Source organism: Pristiophorus japonicus, chromosome 22, assembly GCF_044704955.1.
Source record: "Pristiophorus japonicus isolate sPriJap1 chromosome 22, sPriJap1.hap1, whole genome shotgun sequence".
NCBI lineage: Eukaryota > Metazoa > Chordata > Chondrichthyes > Pristiophoridae > Pristiophorus > Pristiophorus japonicus.
In genome coordinates, this window is record NC_091998.1 from 52504087 (window position 1) to 52530487 (window position 26401).

Consider the following 26401-nt stretch of genomic DNA (forward strand, 5'->3'; position numbering starts at 1 on the left):
ATGGGTGGGTGGGGTGCTTGATTTGTCCTACGCTCCTTCCGCTGTCTGTACTTGACTTCCTCGTGCTCCCGGCGAAGTGACTCGAAATGCTTGGCGTCTTCTCGGACGGCTGTGAAGAGGGCGAATGGATTGGACGTCAGCCTGAACCAGGTCGGTGATTGGAGCGTGGGCAGGTACAGCAGGAGTGGCGAGATCATGGCGAAGGAAAGGCGAGGGATTGTAGAGGGACGTGATCGGGGCCCAGGAGAAGCGTGAGTTCGGGGCCCAGAAGAGGCGTAAGCCCAGGGGCAGCACGGGCCAGCCCACACTGTGATATGTGTGCACACTAGGTCCGTGCAGCAGAGCTGGTCTCCAGTCATCTTGGTTAACCTTTGCCACTGGACCAAGACCTGGCTCTGTCAAGCCCGTGTGGTGGCTGGTGTGCAACGGCCATCACACGTTAAAAAAATCCATGCACAGGCATCTTCCACCCTTTAATATTCAGTTTGGGGACCTAGAATATTAGGTCCTTCATTGAAACACCTGTGAACTCATCTTTTTTTGGCGTGGAAGCAAATCATTCTCGATACATTATCGGGAATTATAGACTGGTTAGCCTGACATTAGTGGTGGGGAAAATGCTGGAATCAATTATAAAAGATGTAATAGCAGCGCATTTGGAAAGCAGTGACAGGATCAGTCCAAGTCAGCATGGATTGATGAAAGGGAAATCATGCTTGACAAATCTTCTACATAGAAACTGTAGAAGATCGGGAACATTCTTCCTGCATCTAACCTGTCCAATCCCGTCAGAATTTTATATGCTTCTTTGAGATCCCCTCTCATTCTTCTAAACTCCAGTGAATACAGGCCCAGTCGATCCGGTCTCTCATCATATGTCAGTCCTGCCATGCTTGGAATCAGACTGGTGAACCTTCGCTGCACTCCCTCAATAGCAAGAACGAGCTTCCTCAGATTAGGAGACCAAAACTGAACACAATATTCCAGGTGAGGCCTCACCAAGGTGCTGTACAACTGCAGTAAGACCTCCCTGCTCCTATACTCAAATCCCCTAGCTATGAAGGCCAACATGCCATTTGCCTTCTTCACCGCTTGCTGTACCTGCATGCCAAATTTCAATGACTGATGTACCATGACACCCAGGTCTCGTTGCACCTCCCTTTTTCCTAATCTGCAGCCATTCAGATAATATTCTGCCTTTGTGTTTTTCCCACCAAAGTGGATAACCTCACATTTATCCACATTATACTGCATCTGCCATGCATTTGCCCACTCAACTAACCTGTCCAAATCACCCTGCAGCCTCTTAGCATCCTCCTTACAGCTCACACTGCCACCCAGCTTAGTGTAATCTGCAAACTTGGAGATATTACACTCAATTCCTTCATCCAAATCATTAATGTATATTGTAAATAGCTGGGGTCCCAGCACTGAGCCCGGCGGCACTCCACTAGTCACTGCCTGCCATTCTGAAAAGGACTCGTTTATCCCAACTCTTTGCTTCCTGTCTGCCAACCAGTTCTCTATCTACGTCAATACATTACCCCCAATACCATGTGCTTTAATTTTGTATAACAATCTCTTGTGTGGGACCTTGTCAAAAGCTTTTAAATATCCAAATACACCACATCCACTGGTTCACCAGACTGATTCTCGGGATGGCAGGACTGACATATGAAGAAAGACTGGATCGATTAGGTTTATATTCACTGGAATTTAGAAGAATGAGTGGGGATCTCATAGAAGCATATACAATTCTGACGGGATTGGACAGGTTAAATGCAGGAAGAATGTTTCTGATGTTGGGGAAGTCCAGAACCAGGGGTCACAGTCTATGGATAAGGGGAAAGCCATTTAGGACCGAGATGAGGAGAAACTTTTCACCCAGAGAATTGTGAACTATGGAATTCTCTACCACAGAAAGTTGTTGAGTCCAGTTCATTGGATATATTCAAAATGTAGTTAGATGTGGCCCTTATGGCTAAAGAGATCAGGGGGCATGGAGAAAAAGCAGGAATGGGGTACTGAAGTTACATGATCAGCCATGATCATATTAAATGGTGGTGCAGATGGAAGGGCCGAATGGCCTGCTGTTGCACCTATTTTCTATGTTTCTATGATTCGAGGGACCGCCTAAAAAGAAGGGAGACATTATAAGACTTGTAAGTTTGTTATATAGTGAGCTTGGGGAAGGAAAAGCCCTGCAATTTTTGAACTGAGCACAATTTCCCCGCAAGCATGCTGATGGTCTGTCAGCCCCACAGATGGCGGTGTGGTGGGTGTCAGTTTCAGCAAGCAGTGCAGTATCAGTGCGTTGCTCTTCCGCCCCGCTGCCCCAGTGCGCATGCGCTGGAGTGTAGCAAATTGTGCCGCTGTGTGACAAAGTGCAAACAGCTGACAGCGGGCAGCATCCACACCAACCTTGGCTCTCTCTGCCCCCTTCCTGCAAAGCAAGGCATCTGCCCCAGTGCGCGGCGGCTGGACAATTCTATTTGTGAGTAATGAATTGCAAAAAATTAAATGCCTGATTCCCCTTTGTTGCAGACAAAACCAGGAGAAGTTTTTTCCCTCTTCCCCTCTCCTCAGTGAGGGATATCAAAAGAAGAGGCTGGTTGGTGCAGGGTTACATTTAGAAATGGGCAGGGCAGGGCAGGGCAGGGTGATTTTTTTGTGTGCAGAAGTCACTGCTCCTGCGAGCTGGCTTCTTGTACTCCGAGTTGCCAGAAACGAGCAGGATTGTCCAATGCACAATCTGTGGCTTGCTTTTTTATGTGTGGTTGGTGGGGTCCAATATGGAAAAGATCCGAATAACTCCAATGCTCATTGTCGCAAGTGCAGTGTGAGGGTTTCAGTCTGTGCCTCCTGCACCACCGCACGGTCGGAGTGCGTTGTAACAAGTCGATGCTCAGATAAATTCGAGTGTGTCAACCTTGGAGCTATCAGCTCAGCCAATTCAACCTCCACTGTTGACACACGAAAATAGGTGACGCAGGTCAACAAGGCCATTTTTTTAAAAAGCAAACAATGGGGGTTAATTTCTATAGGAAACAATTGAAAACGAGATCAATGCTGCTAAACTTGTATCGAACCTTGGTTAGACCACACTTCTGGTCTCCATATTGTATTAAAAAAATATAGAGGCACTGGTGAAGGGTCATAAATATTGGATTGGGGTCATAAATATTGGATTGGAGAATACCAGAGCTGAAAGGTTATACTTATCAGGAAAGATTGAACAGGCTGGGGCTCTGATCGCTGGAAAAAAGCAGGCTGGGGGTGACCGAATAGAAGTCAACATTATGAAAGGGTTCAATTGGGTAGATAGAGAGAAAATGTTTCCACTTGTGGGTGAGTCCAAAACTAGAGGTCATTTATATCAGATAGTCACTAATAAATCCACTTGGGAATTCAGGATGTGAAAAACATTTCTGTGGCACCTTTCACGATCTCGGGATGTTGCTTTACAGCCAATTAAGTACCTTTTTGAAGTGCAGTCACTGTTGTAATGTAGGAAACGCGGCAGCCAATTTGCGCACAGCAAGCTCCCACAAACAGCAATAAGATAATGACCGGATGATCTGCTTTAGCGATGTTTAGTTGAGGGATAAATATTGGCCACAACGCCGGGAATAACTCCCCTGCTCGTCTTTGAAATAGTGCCGTGGGATCTTTTACATCAACCTGAGAGAGCAGAGAGGGCCTCGGTTTAACGTCTCATCCGAAAGACGACAGCTCTGACAGTGCAGCAGTCCCTCAGCACTGCACTGGAGTGTCGGCCTATATTTTGCACTCAGTTCCCTGGAGTGGGACTTGAACCCACGACCTTCTTACTCCGGGGCAAAGTGCTACCCACTGAACTGCGACTGAACTAGAAAGTGGGTGGGTGTGTGATACTTTGCTGGATATCGGCAGGTGATGCTCTCTGGAGTCCCAGTGGTACCGTACAGTATGTGACGTTGGATTTAGAGTTGCACACTATTGAGCACGATGCTCTGATTTATTTTAATTAACATGGTAAATTCCATTGAAGAAGCAGACAAGCTGAATTGAGTCACGATGTAGTTGACCTGTACTTCTAGTTATGCCCTGTTGTCTGTCTTTATTGATGGTTTGAATGGTGATGTGTACGTTGTTTTTAAATCTGTTTTTCCTTTGTAGATTGTTGTGTCTGACTCTGCCTCATCCTGGCGCTTTTCCGTCTGGACGGCGTTTACCTGTCCAAAGACGAAGATGAATTTGTGGATAAAATTACCGAAGAGCTGGAATGCCTTCTTTCACAAACCGTTCACGATCCGAAAAAGTAAGCATGGGTATTAACTGCTGTCTATCTGTCTTTTAACTAAAAACGCAAAGCTGCGAAAAAAACACTGGGTCATAAATTGGGCAGTGATGCAAAATGGTTGATATTGATTTGGCAGCCCTGGGCCCCAAGCTCTGGAATTCCCTCCCTAAACCTCTCCGCCTCTCTCCCTCTCGCTCTCCTCCTTTAAGCCACTCCTTTACTGCGCTTTTGGTCGTCTGTCCTAACAGCTTTCAACAAATCAAAGAGCATCTGAACTGAAACTTGTGCTCAATAGCACGCAACTCTCTAAATCCAACCCCACATACTGTACAGTGTCGCCGGCTTTCCTTTTCCAGTGATGGCTTAGTGAGAAAGAGAGCTGTCGTCTCACTATTGCCCATTTTGGCTTCCTCCCACCACTACTCCAAGGCTAGTTTGTACTCCGTCAAGCCAATTGGTCATTATCACATTGCTATTTTTGGGAGCTTGTTGTGTGTAAATTGGCTGAATTACAACAGTGACTACACTCCAGAAGTACATCATTGGGGTGTCCTGAGGTCGTGAAAGGCGCTATAGAAATGCAAGTCTTTTTTCTTTCTCCCAATGTCTTTGACATCTAGTAGATATTGATAACTGGTGGCTTTTAGCAATTCTATAATGATGATTGACGAACTCTTGTTTGGCCTCTTGCGCATCTCTTATTTTCATCACTCAACCATCAGTGGCCGTGCCTTCTGTTGCCTGGGCCCTAAGCTCTGGAATTCCCTCTTTTAAACCTCTTTCTCCTTCAACCAAGATTTTTGGTCCCCTGTCCTAATATCTCCTTATGTGGCGCGGTGTCAAATTTTGTTTAGTAATGCAGCTGTGAAGTGCCTTGGCACATTTTACTACATTTAAAGACGCTATATAAATGCAAGTTGTTGGTCACTTTACTCCCTTGTGCCCCGCCCAGAGTCCTGCTGTTCCCACCACTGCCCAGCCGTCTGCGTTACCTGATCCACCGTATCGTGGAGAACTTTGACTCTCTGAACAGCTTCTCGGTTGGAGAGGGAGCGGGGCGGAGGACCGCTGTGTGCCTGTCTGAAATGAGGTAAGCGAGGTCGGCTGAGGGGCATCTGTAAAAGTGACCCCACAGTGCAATGCAGAGTCCGATCAGCAGCTCCAGCAATAACTATTGCATTGGCTCACATCGCCAATGCCGTTTGGGGATGAATGTGGCAAGTGGAGGACAAATGCTTTGCCCATGGGGCGGGAGAGTAGGAGGAGGAGTGGCGGGGGTGGGGTAGGGTAGGGCGGGGGGGGTGCAGAATTGGAGGATATCTCCTTCTGAGCTGTTCTTCAGTGTCTTCAAACAGGCCAATAAACACATGCCTTTGGAAGAGGCCTGGGGCCAAGTCATCTGTCTAACCTTTTACCTGGGAAACGATGTGTAACTTGAGATAATTGCGATGGGCGGTGGGGATTAAGGATGTCCATGTTATTTTGAAGAAAAGGTGCCTAAATGGCCAGTCTAGTTGAGTTTGCAGACTGATATTTATGAATTGAATCGTAGAGAAATACAGTACAGGAGGCCATTCAGCCCATCGTGCCTGGGCCGACTCTTGGGTAGAGCGATCCCATTAGTCCCACTCCCCTGCTCTTTCCCCGTAGCCGTGTAATTTTGTTCCCTTCAAGGATTTTCCAATTCCCCTTTTGAAAGTTAACTATTAAATCTGCTTCCAGCAGCCTTTCAGGCAGTGCCTTCCAGATCATCACAACTTATATTTAAAAAAATCTTCATGTCACCTCTGGTTCTTTTGCCAATCACCTCAAATCCTCTGGTTACTGACCATTCTGCCACTGGAAAGTTTCCTTTTATTTACTCTAACAAAACTCTTTATGATTTTGAACATATCTATCAAATCTCCCCTTAACCTTCTCTGCTCTCAGGACAACAACCCCAGTTTCTCCAGCCTCCCCGTGTAACCGAAATCCCACATCCCTGGTACCATTCTTGTAAATCTCCCCTGCACCCACTCTATGGCCTTGTTATCTTTCCTAAAGTGTGCTGCCCAGAATTGGACACAATAATCTAGCTGGGGCCTAACCAGCGGTTTATAAAGGACCATCATAGCTTCCTGAAGCATACTGAAGAATGGTATGGCTGAGAATGGGTATCAGAATGTAGCAAAACCCTAGTCCATTTGCCCGAAAGGTTGCTTACACATACTCAGTTGGGTTGTCTTCATGAAACCTCTTATCAACTGCTGGTGACCACGGCAGCAATTGTTCCATCATTTCGATCTGTCTTCGGTTGGGTGACTGCATTAATTTGAACTAATTGTTTGCGAAAAGAGAGGGAAGGACCTGATCTGATGGTGATGCTGAAACCATGTGTGGCTGGCAGTCCCACGCTCATGTGATGCAGCTAAACCTCAAATATGCATAAACTGCCTTGGAGAAATGAGTGACCAATATGTGATAGAGGCATGACTGACCCATCTCCAGCTCCTCCCATCTTTACCACCCCATGATAACTGGTGCTCTGCTCCATCTTGTACGTTGACTTTCCAACTAATTTGATTTGATTTGACGGATCAAAGTGCACAGTGATTGGAGTCAAGGGAGCTTGACTTTTCTGTCTAGATAGTCGGGTCAAGTCATAAAGGAGCAGTCAATAACTCTCCCTGAAACCTGAAATGATTGGCCTTCCATTTGCATCCCCTCTCCTATAATGTATGCACCTATGAGTATGCTCACAGGTTTGTGGAGCTGTTGTAGTTTTCCACGTTTATGTGCAATGTGTGAGGTTGCAGCCCCTCTTCCATTATTTGAAGGGGCTGCTCCTCAAATTCTGGTTGCACTTCAGTCCCACACTCCTGATCTTTAGGCACCCTGTGCGGAGGGGAGCGAGTAGGTCAGAAGGCCTCCTCATGGGACTGCTCCTGGGTCTGGCCAAGGTGGCCATTAACCGGTCCAGGCAGCGGGCGGTCGAGGGGGTCGTTCAACCCGACTATCTGCCTCTCTTCCATGGTTACATCCGAGCCAGGGTGTCCCTGGAGATGGAGCACGCGGTGTCCACCGGTACGCTCGCGGCCTTCCGCGAGAGGTGGGCACCGGAGGGACCGGAGTGCATCATCACCCCCGGCAACCAAATTTTAATTTGATTTGGCAAAGTTCCGAGTTCATTTGTAAATTTGTAGGTTCTCGTGCCCTTACCAAAAGGGGGCACATGATTTAAAGTTATATTAAAATAGTTGTAGAGCTGTTGAGTTGGGAATGACTTAGCCAGTCACGTGATATTCACAAGACTCAATAAAACCCCAGCCAGTTGGGTTCGGGGGATCCACAATGAGGCAGGTGGTCGTGAGCCTGGTGGATGCACTGGTAATATGTAGTGTGATAAATCATTTGCTAATAAACCAACGAGTTATTCTTAGCAATGTGTTGCTATGAGTGCTTAAGCAAAGAACCCATGAAGCAAATACATTACATCTCCCATGGGAACCATTGGCAGATTCATTGCAAGCATCCATTGATACCACGGCTGAGCAGGCAAGTCATTAATGAAGGGCAGGTCGAATTGAAGACCTTGGGCTAAACTTTCCTTTCATTTTCGGCGGGTTCTCGGCGATTTTCTTGGCGGGACAGCTGTTTTTCCATCCAGCAAAAGTTTCCCCCTTAGTTTTTTAATGGTATAGCCCAAATCTGAACACGCCCGCCGGGACCAAACTGCCGACGTGCATCTCCGAGAAAATCGGCAGGGCGTAAGTTTGGCCTCAACGGAAGCCCATCCAGATCGGCGAGGGAACCGCCCGGTGAAAGCTGTTTAAACAGGACGGTAGGTGAGTACTCAGCAAAGAAACGTAAGTTAAAGGTACTGTATTTATTTTTTTTAATTTTAAAATGCCGATTATGTGTAAAAGTGCCTTGGGAATGTTTAACTTTTTTTTTTAGTGGAATTTTAAAAGTTTTCCCCCTCCTTAGGCCCAACCGCAGCCTCGGACTAAATTTTTTAAAAAACGCCTGTTTTACTTAGTTTCCCCTTAACCGCCAAGAATAATGGCGCAAGGCCCATTTTCTCACCGGGCAATTAGTTTACTGGAAATTTTCGCCAGCATTACTTACCAAACGTTAGCGTTTTTTCTGGGCGGGCAATCGGGCATTGAGGGGCTCTCGGGGAAAATCTAGCCCCTTGTCTTGCCAAAGGCATTGCTATATTTTAACGGGCTGTATTTAATCCCTGTTCTTGCCAGATTGCATCCGTCTCCGGAAGAGAATTACAGCGGTATTCGTGCTCCGTGTCAGCGAGCAAAGTGGAAAAGCAACGATGAGCAGACCGAGGCATTTAGACCTCTTCGGGATGGGGCTTCAAGGTACCAGAAGCTGGCTCCTGGCAACAGCAAGCCAAGGACCAAGCCCAATCAAGCCTTCTATATCCCCAGGGCTCACTGCCAAAACAGTGCGGAGAGAAGAAGAGAGGTCAAGTTCAATTACAACAGAAGGGAGGTCCAGAGCAGGAAGCCCAACAGCAGTGGGAACAAGGAAGGAAGAGATCCAAGAAAAGGCAGGATTGATCCCAGCAACATGCCCGCGGAGGATGAAAAGGAGGAGGGCGTATCAAGTGGACAAACCTGCACTTCTGAAGATACCGCTCCACTGATTCCGCTTGTCAGTGGAGAAGTGGCTTTTACTGAGGAAGGGGAGAAATGCTCAGCCTCAAACCTGGAGCCTGAAGGTGATGCCCAAAAGGATACGCCAAGCGAAGACTCGGCCGTTGATCAAATTTTGGATGAAAGTCCTGCCGAACCAAAGGAAAAGCAAGGTCCAAGTTCAAAAGAAGAGATGAGATGCTTGTCTCACGAGGGAAGAGCAGAAAATGATGGGCCTGGGTTGTACACTGCGAGTACTCTGGTGGAAGATGTTGAGCCCTCACTGGAGCTCGCTAGGGATGTGGATCGTGAGCCTCCGATACTAACGCTCACCTCCGAGACCGCACAAGCCACAGTCACAAGCCCCGGAGGACAGTGTAGTCTACAGGGCGAAGACGACGGTGCCTTAAATCACGAGCGGCCTCCGACGTGCAGCGCTGTTGACTTGGCCGGTAGGCTCACCCAGAGCGTGGAGAACGTGCTGGGAGACCAGGAGGAGGAGGAGGAGGAGGAGGAGGAGGAGGAGGAGGAGGAGGAGAGCAGCAACTCCGATAATGTGAGGAACCCTGGAGATTCTGCAGCACCATTACAGGGTGGGGTCGGAGCGAAGACCGAAGAGCCGGGGACAAAAGGTCCGGATCCTCAGAATTCGGGCGTCGATTCTGCAGATTTAATCAAAGAGGTAACCTAGTTCTGCTGAGAATGCATGGCTTTGTTTCAAACTGTACCGCGCAGCAGGAAATATATCAGAAAACTTGGAAATGTCGGAAAAGGGCACAGTTAGTTACTTTTATTTAAATCTGCTTGCATTTTTTTTTTAAAGACAGTTACAGTTCATGGAATCGTGACTGCCTTTTTGTAAGGCATAAAGTTAATTTCTTGTTGAAAGAAAAAATTCTGGACCACCACCTGTAATTACCCCATGAGGTAATTGGGTGCAAAGCGAATCCTTTGTTATTTTTAATATCAAAAAGACAGATAATGTGGACATAGAAAAGAAAGAAGACTTGCATTTTTATACAGCGCCTTTTATGACCACTGGACGTCTCAAAGCGCTTTACAGCCAATGAAGTACTTTTGGAGTGTAGTCACTGTTGTAACACAGCAACCAATTTGCGCACAGAAAGCTCCCACAAACATCAATGTCATAATGACCAGATAATTTTTTTTTGTTATGTTGATTTAGATATAAATATTGGCCCAGGACACTGGTGGGAACTCCCCTGCTCTTCTTCGAAATAGTGCCATGGGATCTTTTACGCCCACTTGAGGGAGCAGCGAGGGCCTCGGTTTAACGTCTCATCCGAAAGACGGCGCTCCCTCAGCGCTGCACTGGGAGTGTCAGTGTAGATATATGTGCTCAAGTCTCTGGAGTAGGACTTTGAACCCACAATCTTGACTCCGAGGCGAGAGTGCTACCCACTGAGCCACAGCTGAGCTTCAGCAACATAGAAAATAGGTGCAGGAGTAGGCCATTCGGCCCTTTGAGCCTGCACCACCATTCAATATGATCGTGGCTCATCATGCAACTTTACTACCCCGTTCCTGCTTTCTCTCCATAACCTTTGATCCCTTTAGCCGTAAGGGCAATATCTAACTCCCTTTTGAATATATCTAACGAACTGGCTTCAACAACTTTCTGTGGTAGAGAATTTCACAGGTTCACAATTCTGAGTGAAGAAGTTTCTCCTCATCTCGGTTCTAAATGGCTTACTCCTTATCCTTATACTGTGACCCCTGGTTCTGGACTTCCCCAACATCGGGAACATTTTTCCTGCATCTAACCTGTCCAATCCCATCAGAATTTTATATGTTTCTTTGAGATCCCTTCTCATTCTTCTAAATTCCAGTGAATATAAGCCTAGTCGATCCAGTCTTTCTTCATATGTTAGTCCTGCCATCCTGGGAATCAGTCTGGTGAACCTTCGCTGCACTCCCTCAATAGCAAGAATGTCCTTCCTCAGATTAGGAGACCAAAACTGAACACAATATTCCAGGTGAGGCCTCACCAAGGCCCTGTACAACTGCAGTAAAACCTCCCTGCTCCTATACTCAAATCCCCTGACTATGAAGGCCAGCTGCCATTTGTTTTCTTTACTGCCTGCTGTACCTGCATGCCTACCTTCAATGACTGATGTACCATGACACCCAGGTCTCGTTGCACCTCCCCTTTTACTAATCTGTCACCATTCAGATAATCTGCCTTGCTGTTTTTGCCACCGAAGTGTTTAACCTCACACTTATCCACATTATACTGCATCTGCCATGCATTTGCCTATTCACCTAACCTGTCCAAGTCCCCCTGCAGCCTCCTAGCATCCTCCTAGCAGCTCGCACTGCCACCCAGCTTAGTGTCATCTGCAAACTTGGAGATATTACATTCAATTCCTTCGTCTAAATCATTAATGTATATTGTAAATAGCTGGGGTCCCAGCACTGAACCCTGCGGTACCCCACTAGTCACTAATCACCCGAACTATGCCCAATACTGCACTTTACCAATGCCATAATACTGTACGCACATTAGGGAAACACTTGATATTGCTTTGCTTTCTGTTTCTGCACAGAAACATGGGCAAGAACAGGGCTGGTACAGTTTCAGAAACAAATACTCTTTAGTTCCCCACTCTCTCAATTATCTCTCAAATTCTCCCATCAGTAATTCCATACTTACGCCCTCCCTGGGCAACCCACGGTACACGTTCAATGCACGCCTTTGCATAAAATCATTTGATCGACACAATTGTCCTTCCTCTTAGCTTGAGCCTGTGTCCACTGATTCCAGAGGTTCTGGTGATTTCGACAACCGTGGTGTTTGCTGCAGGACCTGTTTGCGGAACACCATTGTGGGTGCTGACCACCTAACTTCAATGAGGCATGAAGCGAGGACTGGATTTCCAAGGGTTTCTCCTGCTTCAGCCTTGGAGTTACCCATCTTTTATTCCCAAATTTGCCTGTCTTCCACAGTAATTCAAATAAAGCTCTGAGCTAACTGTGATTCACATCGATTATGCCCTCTGTTCCTTGAGATTGTTTCACTTGTTTCTTGGTGTCCACCTACCTTCTTATAAAGTATTTTGATATTCGCCATAAATAGAGTTCAGATACAGATCTGCCATCATCTATTTGAATGGTGGAACAGGCTCGAGGGGGCTGATCGGCCTACTCACTAACCTATGCTACCATACCGCGCAACACAGGTGCCAGACAATGACCACTTCCAACAAGAGAGTCGAGCCACCTCCCCTTGACATTCAATGGCATTACAATCATCTTAAGACTTCACCATCAACATCCTGGGGGTCACCATTGACCAGAAATGTAACTAGACCAGCTACGCAAATACTGTAGCTTCAAGAGCAGGTTAGAGGCTGGTTAATGTCTCACCTCCTGACTCCCCAAAGCCTTTCCACCACCTGCAAGGCGCAAGTCAGAAGTGTGAAGGAATACTCACCACTTGCCTGGATGAGTGCAGCTCCAACAAGGTAGATGCAATCCAGGAGATAGTATGCATGATTGGATCTCTATCCACCACCTTAAACATTTACTCTTTCCCTCCTCCCCCACCACCACCACCACCACTGACGCACCGTGGTTGCAGTGTGTACCATTCACAAGATGCACTGCAGCAAACCGCCAAGGCTTCTTCGTTGACACCTTCTGAACCCATGACCTTGACCACCTAGAAGGACAAAGGCAGCAGGCGCATGGACACACCACCACCACCCAAGTTCCCCTTCAAGTTACAAATCACCCTGACTTGAAACTAAATCCCTGTTCCTTCATTGTCGCTGGGCCAAAATTCTGGAACTCTCTCCCTAACAGCACTGTGGGAGCACCTTCACCAAACGGACTACAGCTGTTCAAGGCGGCGGCTCATCACCACCTTCTCCAGGGCAACTGGGGATGGGCAATAAATGCCGGCCTTGCCAGCAACGCCTGCGTCCTATGAATGAATTTTTTTTAAACACACATGCGAAAATGCCTGTTTCTATGAGTGCTATTTAAATTAGGTTCTTGGTTGTGGTTGGAGTTCCATTGCCCTGTTCTTAAGCCGGCTTTTGGTCATTTCAGCTTTCCGCATTCCTGGGGGACACCAGCATCAGTATTGAGCAGCCTCAGTCGGACTATTCCACCTACCTGTTGGGGGAAGTCCGCATGGGTGAGTTGGAGTTTGGCCACGTCATTGAGATTTATGACTTTCTACCACAGCTCAAAACTGAAGACATACAGGAGGCTTTTGGCAGTTTTCGGTAAGTATCTAGATTTCCCTCTTGATACTTTTCCTTTTAAAGTAATGGTTCCTGGCTCGTGTTTTCATTGTGGTTGAGCAGGATAGATGCGGCAGGGAGACTGCGAGCAGTTAATCAGTTGAGGGGTCCAGATAATACAAGAAATTGGAAGAGTTGATCTGAACATTGAGATTAAAACATGGCCTTAATTACTTCAATCTTGTGTGCCAAATCAAGCTTGTCTCTTTCTTTCTCTCTCTCTTTCTTTCTCCCTTTTAAAAAAAAAACAATTGGTGCACACACACACACAATTTACAATTGCTAAATTTGGCAACCGTGACATTTTTTTGTTATTCGTTCATGGGATGTGGGCGTCGCTGGCAATTTATTGCCCATCCCTAATTGCCCTTCTTGAACCACTGCAGTCCGTGTGGTGAAGGTGCTCCCACAGTGTTGACTTTGTCACAGCAGTTTGGTACAATTGAGTGTCTCGCTGGGCCATTTCAGAGGGCAGTTAAGAGTCAACTACATTGCTGTGGGTCTGGAGTCACATATAGGCCAAACCGGGTAAAGGCGGCAGATTTCCTTCCTTAAAGGACATTAGTGAACCAGATGGGTTTTTACGACAATCCGATAGTTTAATGGTCACCATTACTGATATTAGCTTTTTATTCCAGATTTACTAAATTTAAATTCCTCAGTACCGTGGTGGGATTTGAACTCCTGACTCTGGATCATCAGTCCAGGCCTCTGGATTACTAGTCTAGTGACATAACCATTGTGCCACTATACCCGCTTCCCCAACAAAATAATCCATCAAATAGACACAGAAGAAGTTTGACTTTTGACATCCAAGCTAACCTTGCCCAAAAGTGACAGTTGGCTAATTTTTCATGGGGACTTGTGGAAGAATCCCATCATGTTTAAGGGAAATGGGTTTAGCCTATCACAGAATTTACGGCGCAGCAGGAGGGTGTATGGAAACCAGAACTGGTGGGGGAGATTGGTTGTTTATTGTCAGCTGATCAGGAATGCTTAATGCGATTTAAATAACTGCAGTGTGACATACCTTTGGCCAATGTGAATGTTGAGGTTTCAAACCTTGTGCTGAGCCTTGAGCACATCGCTTAGACTGCCAGTCCTCTGCAGCACTAAATGCCGCACCGTTGGGGGATACATCCTTTGGAGCAGGTATCTGCCTATCTGCCCGTTTCTGTGGATGTTGGTGATCCCACGGCACTGCATCTAGAAGAACAGGGAGCTCTCCAGGTGTCCTAGCCAACATCCCTCCCATTACCAACACCATCAACAAATCGAACAGCTGACCCAGTCGTTGAACAAAAAAACAAAGATTTGGATTTATATAGCGCCTTTCACGACCACCGGAGGTCTCGATGCGCTTTACAGCCAATGAAATATTTTTGGAGTGTAGTCACTGTTGTAATGTGGCAAACGAGGCAGCCAGTTTGCACACAGCAAGCTCCCACAAACAGTAATGTAATAATGATCCGATAATCTGTTTTTTTTGTTGTTGTGTTTATTGAGGGATAAATATTGACCAGGACACCGGGGAGAACTCCCCTGCTTTTCTTTGAATGACTGCCGTGGGATCATTTATATCCACCCAAGAGGACAGACAGGACCTCGGTTTAACGTATCATCCAAAAGACGGCACCTCCGACAGTGTGGCACTCCCTCAGCACTGCACTGGGAGTGTCAGCCTCGATATTTTTTGTGCTCAAGTCTCTGGAGTGGGACTTGAAACCACTTCTGACTCGGAGGCGAGTGTGCTACGCACTGAGCCATGGCTGACACTGTTGACCTCACTGCTGGTGTCCAAAATGGCCGCCAGTTTTGCCGAGATCAATCACGCAACTTCAAAGTAATTCATGGTGTGTATGAGGGGAATCTGAAGCTGGTGATGCTAATGTCCTAGAAATACAATTCTTTTCTGAGACCTTTTTTTTACTTCATCCGCCAGTGATAAAGGCTTCAGAATAAAATGGGTGGATAGCACACATGCTTTGGGGTTATTTTCCAGTCCAGATTCAGGTAGGTGCCTATGATTCTCATTGATATTGCTGCCAGACATCTGATATCACTTTATGGGTTGTACGAAATATTTATAACACCGGATCAGCTGCAGAAGGAATGAGGGGTTATATTTTGGTGTATAGGGCCTTTTATTAAATGGAAATCTCACCTCATGTTTAAAAAAAAATAATTCTTCGAAACTTCTTTACAAATCCTGAACCTGTTTCTTGGGCTCTGCCAAAATTACACGACTACCTTTACTGTCAACCGGCCTAACCAATTGTTGTTGGTGTTTATTGCTGCAACCCTCCGACATCTATGCGCTCCTCCGATTCTGGCCTCTTGCGCATCCCTGATTTCCATCGCTCCACCGTTGGAGGCCGTGCCTTCAGGTGTCTAGACCCTAAGCTCTGGAATTTCCAAAACCTCTTTACCCTTCTCTCCTCCTTTTAAGACGCTCCTTAAAGCCTACCTCTTTGACCAAGCACCTCTCCTAATATCTCCTTGTGTAGCTCGGTGTAGAATTTTGTGCGATAACGCACCTGTGAAGCGCCTTGGGGCGATTTACCATGTTAAAGGAGCTATATAAATACAAGTTGTTCCCCTCCTCACAGGCAGTAGTCCCAACCTTGTGCTTGCCCCATTCCCAGATCTCTCGATCCCTATAACCATATTGACTCTGATCAGTGATAGAGTTCAGTGTAATTAAACTTGAGGCACAATGCAAGAGGACAATTGATCTGGAAAAAAGTGAATAGTTTAGTATTTGAATTCCAAATTTCATTGAGAACCCATAAGCAGTCAGAATGTACCTAAGGAAGGAGACATTTGCCTTGGAGGCAGTGCAACGATGGCTCACTAGATTGATTCCTGGGATGAGAGGGCTGTCTTTTGAAAAGAGATTGAGTAGAATGAGCCTATACTCCTCGAGTTCAGAAGAATGAGAGCTGATCTCATTGAAACATCTTGGGTTGGATTTTCGGCTTTGATGTTTTTGGGGCGATAATGGCAGCAGAGCAGGAAAGTTAACGCCCGGGAATAGTTTGCGCCTCAGTAGGTAAATTTGGGCAGCTGGGCCCTGACCAGGGGGTGCAGCGCTAAGGGAGGCGTTGTACACCTCTCTCGGGGCGTTGGATGGGAAACTCCCGAGCTAAAGAGCCGGCCGGGAGCGCTCCAAGAGACACCCCCCTGGGGGACGGGGGGGTGGAAAAACTAGAAAAAAAAACACAAAAACATTCCCAAAACATTGCCCACGCCACCACAACATAAATCGTAAAGAAAAAACAATCACATTTACATTACTCACCTCGTCACTATCTGCATCATTGCACTGCCCCAATTTCCCAGGCAGACCAACTGCGAGGCGCTCTGTGGGGCGAACGGGTCGGGCAAGAGTCCAAACACTCGCCGGTGTCGCAACCAGGGGCGTTGCACACCGGGCACAGCTCTTCAGCGGTGGCATGGAGCAGCACCGCCCGGAACAGGACCCAAGGATCGCTGCGGGGGCTGGAGGCTGAGCGCCTGGCCAGAGCACCTTACCGCCACCATTCCGGGGTGAAAAACAGAGCAGAGAAGGCCTGAAAATCCAGCCCATAAGATTCTAAGATAGGATAGATGCTGAGAGGTTATTTCCCCTGGCTGGGGAGTTTGGAACTAGTGGTCATTCTCTCAGGTTAAGGGGTCAGCCATTTAGGACTGAGATGAGGAGAGATTTCTTCACTCAAAGGGTTGTAAATCTATGGAATTCTCCACCCTAGAAGGCTATGGATGCTCAGTTGCTGACTAATTAAGACTGAGAGAAAGATTCAGGACTAGGCCACTAAGGCAATCAAGGGATATGGGGATTGGGCGGGAAGGTGTTGAGGTGGAAGATCAGCTATGATATTGAATGGCGGAGCAGGCATGAGGGGCCATGTGGCCGACTCCTGCTCCTATTGGAATATGTTTGGAGCTAAGTTCTCAAGAGAAAATCTTGTAACTAAGTGATTAACTTTTACCCTTGTTTTATTTCAGCCTCCGAGGCCCTGTCCATCAGCCACTCACAGCTCAAAACTCGGCCTTTGGCTCAAGCAACGAAACAGTCAAAACTCAAGGTGGCCAGATGTTCAGGTAATCGGTCAGCAGAAGGAACTTTCACTGAGCTTGTATTTCTTGGGGTTGTTTCATCCCGGTAGGGGGAAGAGTTTCCCTGTGCCTTTTATGCAGTGATACCAGCTTTCAGATGAAACGTTAAACCGAGGCCCTGTCTACTCTCTCTCTTGAGTGGACGTAAAATATCCCATGGCATTATATCGAAGAAGAGCAGGGAAGATATCCCTGGTGTCCTGGCCAATATTTATCCCTCAATCATCACTTTTTAAAAAAAAAAATGCAGATTACCCGGTCATTATCACATTGCTGTTTGTGGGAGCTTGCTGTGCGCAAATTGGCTGCCACGTTTCCCATATTACAACAGTGACTACACTTCAAAAGTACTTTATTGGCTGTAAAGCGCTTTGAGACATCCGGTAGTCATGAAAGGCGCGATATAAATGCAAGTCTTTCTTTCAACTCAACACTGCCAAAAACAGATTTTCTGGCCTTTCATTTGTCAAAGGGGAGTCTTGCTGTGCATAAGATGGCTGCTGCATTTGCCTGGCATAACAACAGCGACTGTACTTCTAAAGTAATCCATTGATTTGGTGAAGTATTTTGGGATGTGGTGAGGTGTAACATGAATGCAAGCTTTCATTCACTGTCGCCTTCCTTCTCCGTGTTATGACATTGCCTGTGCATTTGTTTTATTTGGGAAGAATGTGAAAAGTCGTGCTTTTGAATTTTTGTTTTGCTTATAGAATTTCTGCAGCCGGTGAAAGAGAGGGCGCAGACTAACACCGTGATCGCCAAGAGGCTGGTGATCAGGGCTCTGGGACTCCAGACCAGTGATCGCAAATGGCAGCGAGACCCCAAACCCAAGTATCAGGGGGAAACCAAAGGTGGGTTCCAACTCTTCCCTCGGCTCCTTCGATCTGTCAGGAATTCTGTCCCAAATTTAGCACCTCAAGTGAGGCCAGGAGATTGGAAATAATTTTTTTTATCCTCGGAGTTGTCGCACTGACTCTCGTCAAAAGCAAATGATAGTGTGTTGATCAATACTTTCATCATCATCATAGGCAGTCTCTCGGAATCGAGGAAGACTTGCTTCCACTCTTTAAAATGAGTCCTTAGGTGGCTGAACAGTCCAATACGAGAGCCACAGTCCATGTCACAGGTGGGACAGATAGTCGTTGAGGGTAAGGGACGATGGGACAGATTTGCCGCATGCTCTTTCTGTTGCCTGCGCTTGATTTCTGCATGCTCTCGGCGACAAGACTCTAGGTGCTCAGCGCCCTCCCGGATGCACTTCCTCCACTTAGGGCGGTCTTTGGCCAAGGACTCCCAGGTGTCAGTGGGGATGTTGCACTTTATCAGGGAGGCTTTGAGGGTGTCCTTGTAATGTTTCCTCTGCCCATCTTTGTCTCGTTTGCCGTGAAGGAGTGCCGAGTAGAGCGCATCCTTTGGGAGCCTCGTGTGTGGCATACGAACAATGTGGCCTGCCCAGCGGAGCTGATCAAGTTGGTTAGTGCTTCAATTTACAAAGGGATTGGATACATAACCAGTTAGAAATGGGACTGGAGGCTGTAGTACAGACTGAGTACCAAATATTCCATGGGCCGTTTTATGATTCAATACAATATCGGTTGTATTGTCTTGTAGTGATACCTGCCCTCCTATATGGCTGAGACGTGGACAATATACAGTAGACATCTCAAAACGTTGGAGAAGTACCACCAGCGCTGCCTCCGCAAGATCCTGCAAATCCCCTGGGAGGATAGACACATCAACGTCAATGTTCTCGCTCAGGCCAACATCCCCAGCATTGAAGTACTGACCACGCTCGATCAGCTCCGTTGGGCGGGCCACATCATCCGCATGCCCGACATGAGACTCCCAAAGCAAGCGCTCTATTCGAAGCTTCGTCACGATAAGCGAGCCCCAGGTGGGCAGAGGAAACATTTCGAGGACACCCTCAAAGCCTATGTGGTTAAAGTGCAACACCCCCTCCGTCACCTGGGAATCCCTGGCTCAAGACCATCCAAAGTGGACGAAGAGTATCCAGGAGGGCGCTGAGCACCTCGAGTCCCATCGCTGAGAGCATGCAGAAATCAAGCGCAGACAGCGGAAGGAGCATGTGGCAAACCAGACTCCCCACTTCCCCCCCCATTTCCTTCAATCACTGTTTGCCCCACCTGTGATAGAGATTGTAGGTTCCCTGCATTGGACTGTTCAGCCACCTGAGAACTCACTTTGAGTGGAAGCAAGTCATCTTTGACTCCGAGGGACTATCTGTGATGATATCTTGTCAAATCCGTCTTTCGGGATGAAACATTGAACCGAGACCCCATCTGCCCCCTCGGGTGGACGTAATAGATCCCATTGCACTATTTCAAACAAGAGCAGAGGAGTTCTCCCGTTTCCTGGGCCAATATTTATCCCTCAACCAACATCAAAAACAGATCATCCAGTCATTATCGCATTACTCTTTGTGGGAGCTTGCTGTGCGCAAAATGGCGGCCGCGTTTCCTATATTAAAACAGTCACTAGGCTTCAAAAAGTATTTCATTGGCTGTAAAGCGCTTTGGGACATCTGAAAATTGTGTAAGGCACTGTGTAAATGGAAGTCTTTAAAGGTAGTGGGACAGGGCTTAATAGTGGAGAAGTAAGAATGATAAATATTCTGGGGCTTTGCTTGACTACTTTTGGACATCAGTGGGTATTTTTTGCAGAACTTGTCCCTGAGCCGATGGCGGATTAGATTTTGGGAGGAGTGGGTGTAAGTAGGTGAGTTGCCCCTTTCTCATCGCACGCTTCCTCTGTTCTAGGTCAGCCGCACAAGAAGACTGAAGACGGCATTGATGACACACTGGTAAGTCATCATCATAAGCGGTCCCTCGAACGAGGATGACTTGCTTCCACAAGAGTTTACAGATGTTTCAATGAAGGACCCAATGTTCCAGTCCTGAACTCCAATTGAGGGGCTGGAAGATGCCTGCGCGTGGAATTTTTAGTGTGGTGACCATTGCACATCAGCCATCTCACGGGCTCAACAAAGCTAGGTCTTTATCCAGTGGCAAGGGTTGAACCAGGAAGACTGGAGACCTGCTCTGCTGCATGGACCGAGTGCGCACACATATGGCAGCGTGGGCTGGCCTGTGCTGCCCCTGGGCCCTTGGCTCTTCTGGGCCCCGTACCCTCCTTCGCTCATGATGTTCCAGGGCCCAGTGCTCCAGCTCTATTTATAGCCCCGACCTGAGGTACAGGGTACCTCAATATCCACATAGTCCTAAAAGTCGAATGGAAATCATTGCTATGCTCTGTGCTTGGCTATGTGCTTTTCCGTTTCCTTATTTAGCCTCTTCCTTCGTCCGAACTAGCTGTGAATTCATAGAATCATTGAATAGTGCAGCACAGGAGGCCATTCAGCCCATCGAGTCAGCGCCAGTATATAAATATTGGCCAGGACACCGGGGAGAACTCCCCTGCTCTTCTTCAAACTAGTGCCATGGGACCTTTTTGTGTCCACCCGAGAGGGTAGACGATGCCTTGGCTTAAAAGCTCATCGGAAGAAAGGCACCTCCAACAACGCAGCGCTCCCTCAGCACTGCACTGGAGTGTCAATCTAGATTTTTGTGCTCAAATTCCTGGAGCTTTGACTCGGGCGAGGGTGCTGCCCACTGAGCCACAGCTGACACTAGTGCAAATTCTTTCTTTACCCGTTTCCATGTAATTTGACCTAACCATTCCATATTGGTGCTTGAGCAGTTGTCCTAATCAATGTTCCCGTTAAGCTGCGCGGTCGAGTGCCAGTCTGGAGGTCCCACACAAACCGCTCAATAGCTTTCAAATGGAAAAAGCCCACGTGCGGTAATTTGAATGGGCCGCGTGGTCAGTTAAAGGGGCATGCACCCCCAAATAAAATTTGAGGGAATATTGCTCCTAATCCCTTGGGCTTGTTCCCTTCCTGTATCCCTTTACTCCCTTCCCCTTGAACCACCTATTAAATGTTGACATGGCAACTGGTGCCTGGAACTGGCTCTTGGAGGTTGAACTATTCCCAGTGCTAAATGGGTTATTTGGAGAGCATTTTACCTATTTATGAACTGACCCACAATTTCAGGTTAGCTGCCACTCTCAGAACAGATGAAAACAGACACATATTAATGAGCAACTGCACATCAGCAATTTTAAGGGAAATGGAACCCCTGTTAACCCAAGTCACAGTTCCTTTCCCTTGTGGTCTTGGGGCAGTATTTGAGTGTTCCCATTCCCATTATCGCATGGTTTGTGTCAGGGCTGACATCGCTTGTGTGGGATTAATATTTTTCTGCAGGGTTTGAGTAAAAATGACAGTTTCTGTTGCGCAACTTCCGCACTGCCCAAAGCCTTTCCACCATTTACAAGTCACAAGTCAGGAGTGTAATGGAACACTCTCCACTTGCCTGGACGGGTGCAGCTCCAACACTCGAAGCTCGGCACCATCCAGGACACAGGAGGCCGCTGGATCGGCACCCCATAAGAACATAAGAATTAGGAACAGGAGTAGGCCATCTAGCCCCTCGAGCCTGCTTCGCCATTCAATAAGATCATGGCTGATCAGGTCGTGGACTCAGCTCTACTTACCCGCCCTCTCCCCGTAACCCTTAATTCCCTTATTGCTTAAAAATCTATCTATCTTTGACTTGAAAACATTCAATGAGCCAGCCTCAACTGCTTCCTTGGGCAGAGAATTCCACAGATTCACAACCCTCTGGGAGAAGAAATTCTTTCTCAACTCGGTTTTAAATTGGCTCTCCCATATTTTGAGGCTGTGCCCCCTAGTTCTAGTCTCCCCCACCAATGGAAACAACCTCTCTGCCTCTATCTTGTCTATCCCTTTCATGATTTTAAATGTTTCTATAAGATCACCCCTCATCCTTCTGAACTCCAAGGAGTAAAGACCCAGTCTACTCAATCTATCATCATAAGGTAACCCCCTCATTTCTCGAATCAGCCTTGTGAATCGTCTCTGTATCCCTTCCAAAGCTAGTATATCCTTCCTTAAGTAAGGTGACCAAAACTGCACGCAGTACTCCAAGTGCGGCCTTACCAATACCTTATACAGTTGCAGCAACACCTCCCTGCTTTTGTACTCCATCCCTTTCGCAATGAAGGCCAACATTCCATTTGCCTTCCTGATTACCTGCTGCACCTGCAAACTAACCTTTTGGGATTCATGCACCAGGTCCCTCTGCACCACAGCATGTTGTAATTTCTCCCCATTCAAATAATATTCCCTTTTACTGTTTTTTTTTCCCAAGGTGGATGACCTCACACTTTCCGACATTGTATTCCATCTGCCAAACCTTAGCCCATTCGCTTAACCTATCCAAATCTCCTTGTAGCCTCTCTGAGTCCTCTACACAACCCGCTTTCCCACTAATCTTAGTGTCATCTGCAAATTTTGTTGCACTACACTCTGTCCCCTCCTCTAGGTCATCTATGTATATTGTAAACAGTTGTGGTCCCAGCACTGATCCCTGTGGCACACCACTAACCACTGATTTCCAACCGGAAAAGGACCCATCTATCCCGACTCTCTGCTTTCTGTTCGCCAGCCAATTCTCTATCCATGCTAATACATTTCCTCTGACTCCGCGTACCTTTATCTTCTGCAGTAATCTTTTGTGTGGCACCTTATCGAATGCCTTTTGGAAATCTAAATACACCACATCCATCCGCCACCTTCAACATTCACTCCCTCCACCACCGGCGCACCGTGGCTGCAGTGTGCGCCATCTACAAGATGCACTGCAGCAACTTGCCAAGGCTTCTTCGGCAGTCCCTCCCAAACCCGCGACCTCTACCACCTAGAAGGACAAGGGCAGCAGGTGCATGGGAACACCACCTCCAAGTTCCTGTCCAAGTCTTGGGAAATAAACCGCTGTTCATCGTCACTGGGTCAAAATCTTGGAATTCCCTCTCGAACAGCACTGTGGGAGCAGCTTCACAGCAGTGGTTTCAATGAAGGCGACTCACCACCACCTTCTCGAGCGCAGTTAGGGATGGGCAAGAAATGCTGGCCTTGCCAGCGACGCCCACATCCCATGAATGAAGAATAAAAGAACCTTGGTATGGAGAGAAAGCAGGAATGGGGTACTGAAGTTGCATGATCAGCCATGATCATATTGAATGGTGGTGCAGGCTCAAATGGCCGAATGGCCTACTCCTGCACCTATTTTCTATGTTTCTATAACAGTGCAGTGGCAATCTTCCTGATGCTTATGCGATGGGTTTATACCTCACCATCGCTGCTGCCGTTTCTAACATTGGAGTTACAACAAAATATAAAGACACGAACTGGAGAATAAAAAAGCAGGTGATCAAAATAGACGAAGGGGTCAAATAGTGGCCGTCTGTGAGATGCTGGCATTGTGCCTTGTTGAGGAGAGAATGTTCTATTTCTATGGTAACACTTCAATTTGTATTCAGTGTTGCGCTCCAAAGATGGGAGTTTTTTTTCTCCCTTGAACATTTTGTGAAGCGAGATGATTTGTGTCCTTTTGCTTGGCATCTTCACAAACTTAAGTGGTGAACCGTTTGGAGCAATTTTTATTAAAACCATCAGACCCGCACTTAGCGCTCAGGCTGCCATCTATTATCATTCTGTAGCAACTTTCACTACAAGCACTGCACACATTGAATTGCTTTTACCGCCAAGTTGACTGTTGCCCGTGTCCTAACCCGTTCATCCATCACCCCTGTACTCGCTGTTCTACATTGGTTCCCAAAATTCTCATCACTCCTTGGCCTCGCCCCTCCCTATCTCTGCAATCTCCTCCAGCCCTACAACTCCCCACCCTGAGATATCTGTGCTCTTCGAATTCTGCCCTCGAGCATCCCTGATTATAATTGCTCAACCATTGGTGGCCGTGCTTTCTGTTGCTTTAACCCTGGTTACAAGGTTTTCAGACTAGATAGAGAGGGGGGGTAAAAAAAGAACAAATATGTGGGCAAATTGCTGCAATGTGCAAAAACTATAGAGCTATAATAGTGGGGGATTTAAACTACTTTAATATTAACTGGGGAAAAAAGACGTTATTATCCTGTGAAGCGACTAAGAGATGGGTTGGGCCATATTTTGCTCGTGTAAGCTTGACAATGGTCAGGTCCATTATTAGTGAAGACCTATTGTAATCTAGAATGTTACCAAGGCTGTCAACCTTGACCAGAGATCCATGCAGCATGTCCTTTTAGTGTTGAATTGCCGAATACTTTGTACTCCCCTCACTGTTTTTATTCCCACCGGATCAGGCATTGGCTGCATTGTCAATTCCGGCCTCCTGAGCATCGCCGTTTTTAACTGCTCCACCATTGGCAGCCGTGCTTAAGCTGCCTGGGCTCTAAGCTCTGGAATTTCCTCCCTAAACCTCTCTGCCTCTTATTCCTCTTTTTTAAGACGCTCCTTAAAACCTGAGCACAAAAAAAATCTAGGTCGACACTCTAGTGCAGTGCCGAGGGATGAGATGTTAAACCGAGGCCCTGTGTGTCCCCTCAGGTGGACGTAAAAGATCCCATGGCACTATTTCAAAGAACAGCTGGCGAGTTCTCCCCGGTGTCCTGGGCCAATATTTATCTCTCAATCAACATCACTAAAACAGATGATCTGGTCATTATCACATTGTTGTTTGTGGGAGCTTGCTGTGCGCAAATTGGCTGCTGCGTTTCCCACATTACAACAGTGACTACACTCCAAAAGTACTTCACTGGCTGTAAAGTGCTTTGAGACGTCTGGTGGTCGTGAAAGGCACTGTATAAATGCAAATCTTCCTTGCTTTACCTCTTTGACCAAGCTTTTGGCCATCTGCCCTAATATACCCTTATGTGGCTCCGTATCAAATTTTGTTTGATAATCGCTCCTCTGAAACGCCTTGGGATGTTTTACTACGATAAAGGTGCTGTGTCAATGCAAGTTGTTGTTGATGATGATTATTAATATTCTGCTTTGTCCTTTTTTGGCTTTTTCAGGATTGTGCTGGTGATCCAGGTGCTGAGTGATGACAAAATACAGGAGCAAGACAGAGCCCGGTGTTAGGAAGATTACACACAAAGATTACCGTGCCCGTTTTTTTTTTGTAAAAATAATCTGTGCACTTTGATACAGTATTAAAGCTATCTCTGGGCGAGAGGATGCTACGGCAGTTTCTGTATTGGGCCTGATTTCTTTCTCTGCACACTGTCAATGATTTTGATCCTGCGCTCGTGACGAGAAGCTGGCTATAATGATGTAGGATTAACGGCTTTGTTGCTTCAGATTTGATACTTGTCAAAATTGGAATGGATAAAATTGCAAAGGGTTCTTGGTCTTAAAAAGCTATCCCAGCTAGATTGATTCCTGGGATGAGGGGAGATTGAGCAGAATGGGCCGATATTCTCTACGGAGTTTAGAAGAGGGGTGATCCCACTGAAATCTATAACATTCTTAGAGCCCTTGACAGGGTGAGATGGTGAGAGACTGTTTCCCCTGGCTAGAGAGTCGAGAACTAGAGGTCACAGACTTAGGATATGGGATCAGCCATTTAGGATTCGGATGAGGCGAAATTTCTTAACTCAGTTGTGAACCTTTGGAATTCTCGACTTCAAAGGGCTCAGTTGTTGAGTATATTCAAGACCGAGATCAATAGATTTTTGCACACTCTGAATCAAGAGACCGGGGGGGGGAAGTGGAGTTGGGGTACAGATCAGTCATGATCTTATTGAATGGCGGAGCAGGCTCGAGGAGCTCCTGCCCCTGTTCTGGCAGCTGCTACAAGTGTGGGCATGGATGATAATAGCAGTGTTGTTTGCTTGTGATGGCACTGTACCTGCTACAGTTTCCAGGTCCTTTTGGTTCAAGTGTGTCAGTGACTGATGAAGTCACCCAGTAATGTATTGCTTCGTGAGCTTATGCAGAAACAGGGTGAGGGCACGGCAACGACAATCCCCGATGCAATTGTGAGGCCATTTAGAACGTTCGGGTTCTAACATTTGGGGTAATACGGGAGTAGCGCTAAACATCGACTGGGTGCCGTACAAGTGGAATGTTGGGAACTACCTCTACACCTCTCTCCTGTAAGACACTCGTTAAAACCTACCTCTTTGATTCCAGGAATGAGGGACTTCAGTTA

General features: G+C 46.9%; 1 protein-coding gene across 2 annotated transcripts; it reads left to right on the forward strand.

Moving 5' to 3' along the window:
- Positions 1 to 2361: 2361 nt before the first annotated feature.
- On the forward strand, positions 2362 to 25435 carry LOC139235032 (R3H and coiled-coil domain-containing protein 1-like). 2 transcript variants are annotated; one of them, XM_070866131.1, is made up of 10 exons: positions 2362 to 2494; positions 4159 to 4300; positions 5235 to 5372; positions 8518 to 9595; positions 12988 to 13166; positions 15127 to 15197; positions 17193 to 17288; positions 18014 to 18154; positions 20081 to 20124; positions 25263 to 25435. In XM_070866131.1, the coding sequence occupies exons 3-10, from the start codon at positions 5368 to 5370 to the stop codon at positions 25290 to 25292; spliced, it is 1644 nt and encodes a 547-aa protein (XP_070722232.1). In that variant the 5' UTR covers positions 2362 to 2494; positions 4159 to 4300; positions 5235 to 5367; the 3' UTR covers positions 25293 to 25435. The 2 variants fall into 2 exon arrangements, with proteins under 2 accessions (XP_070722232.1, XP_070722233.1); XM_070866132.1 differs by lacking the exons at positions 15127 to 15197; positions 20081 to 20124; positions 25263 to 25435 and having other exon boundaries at positions 18014 to 18140.
- Positions 25436 to 26401: the final 966 nt, after the last annotated feature.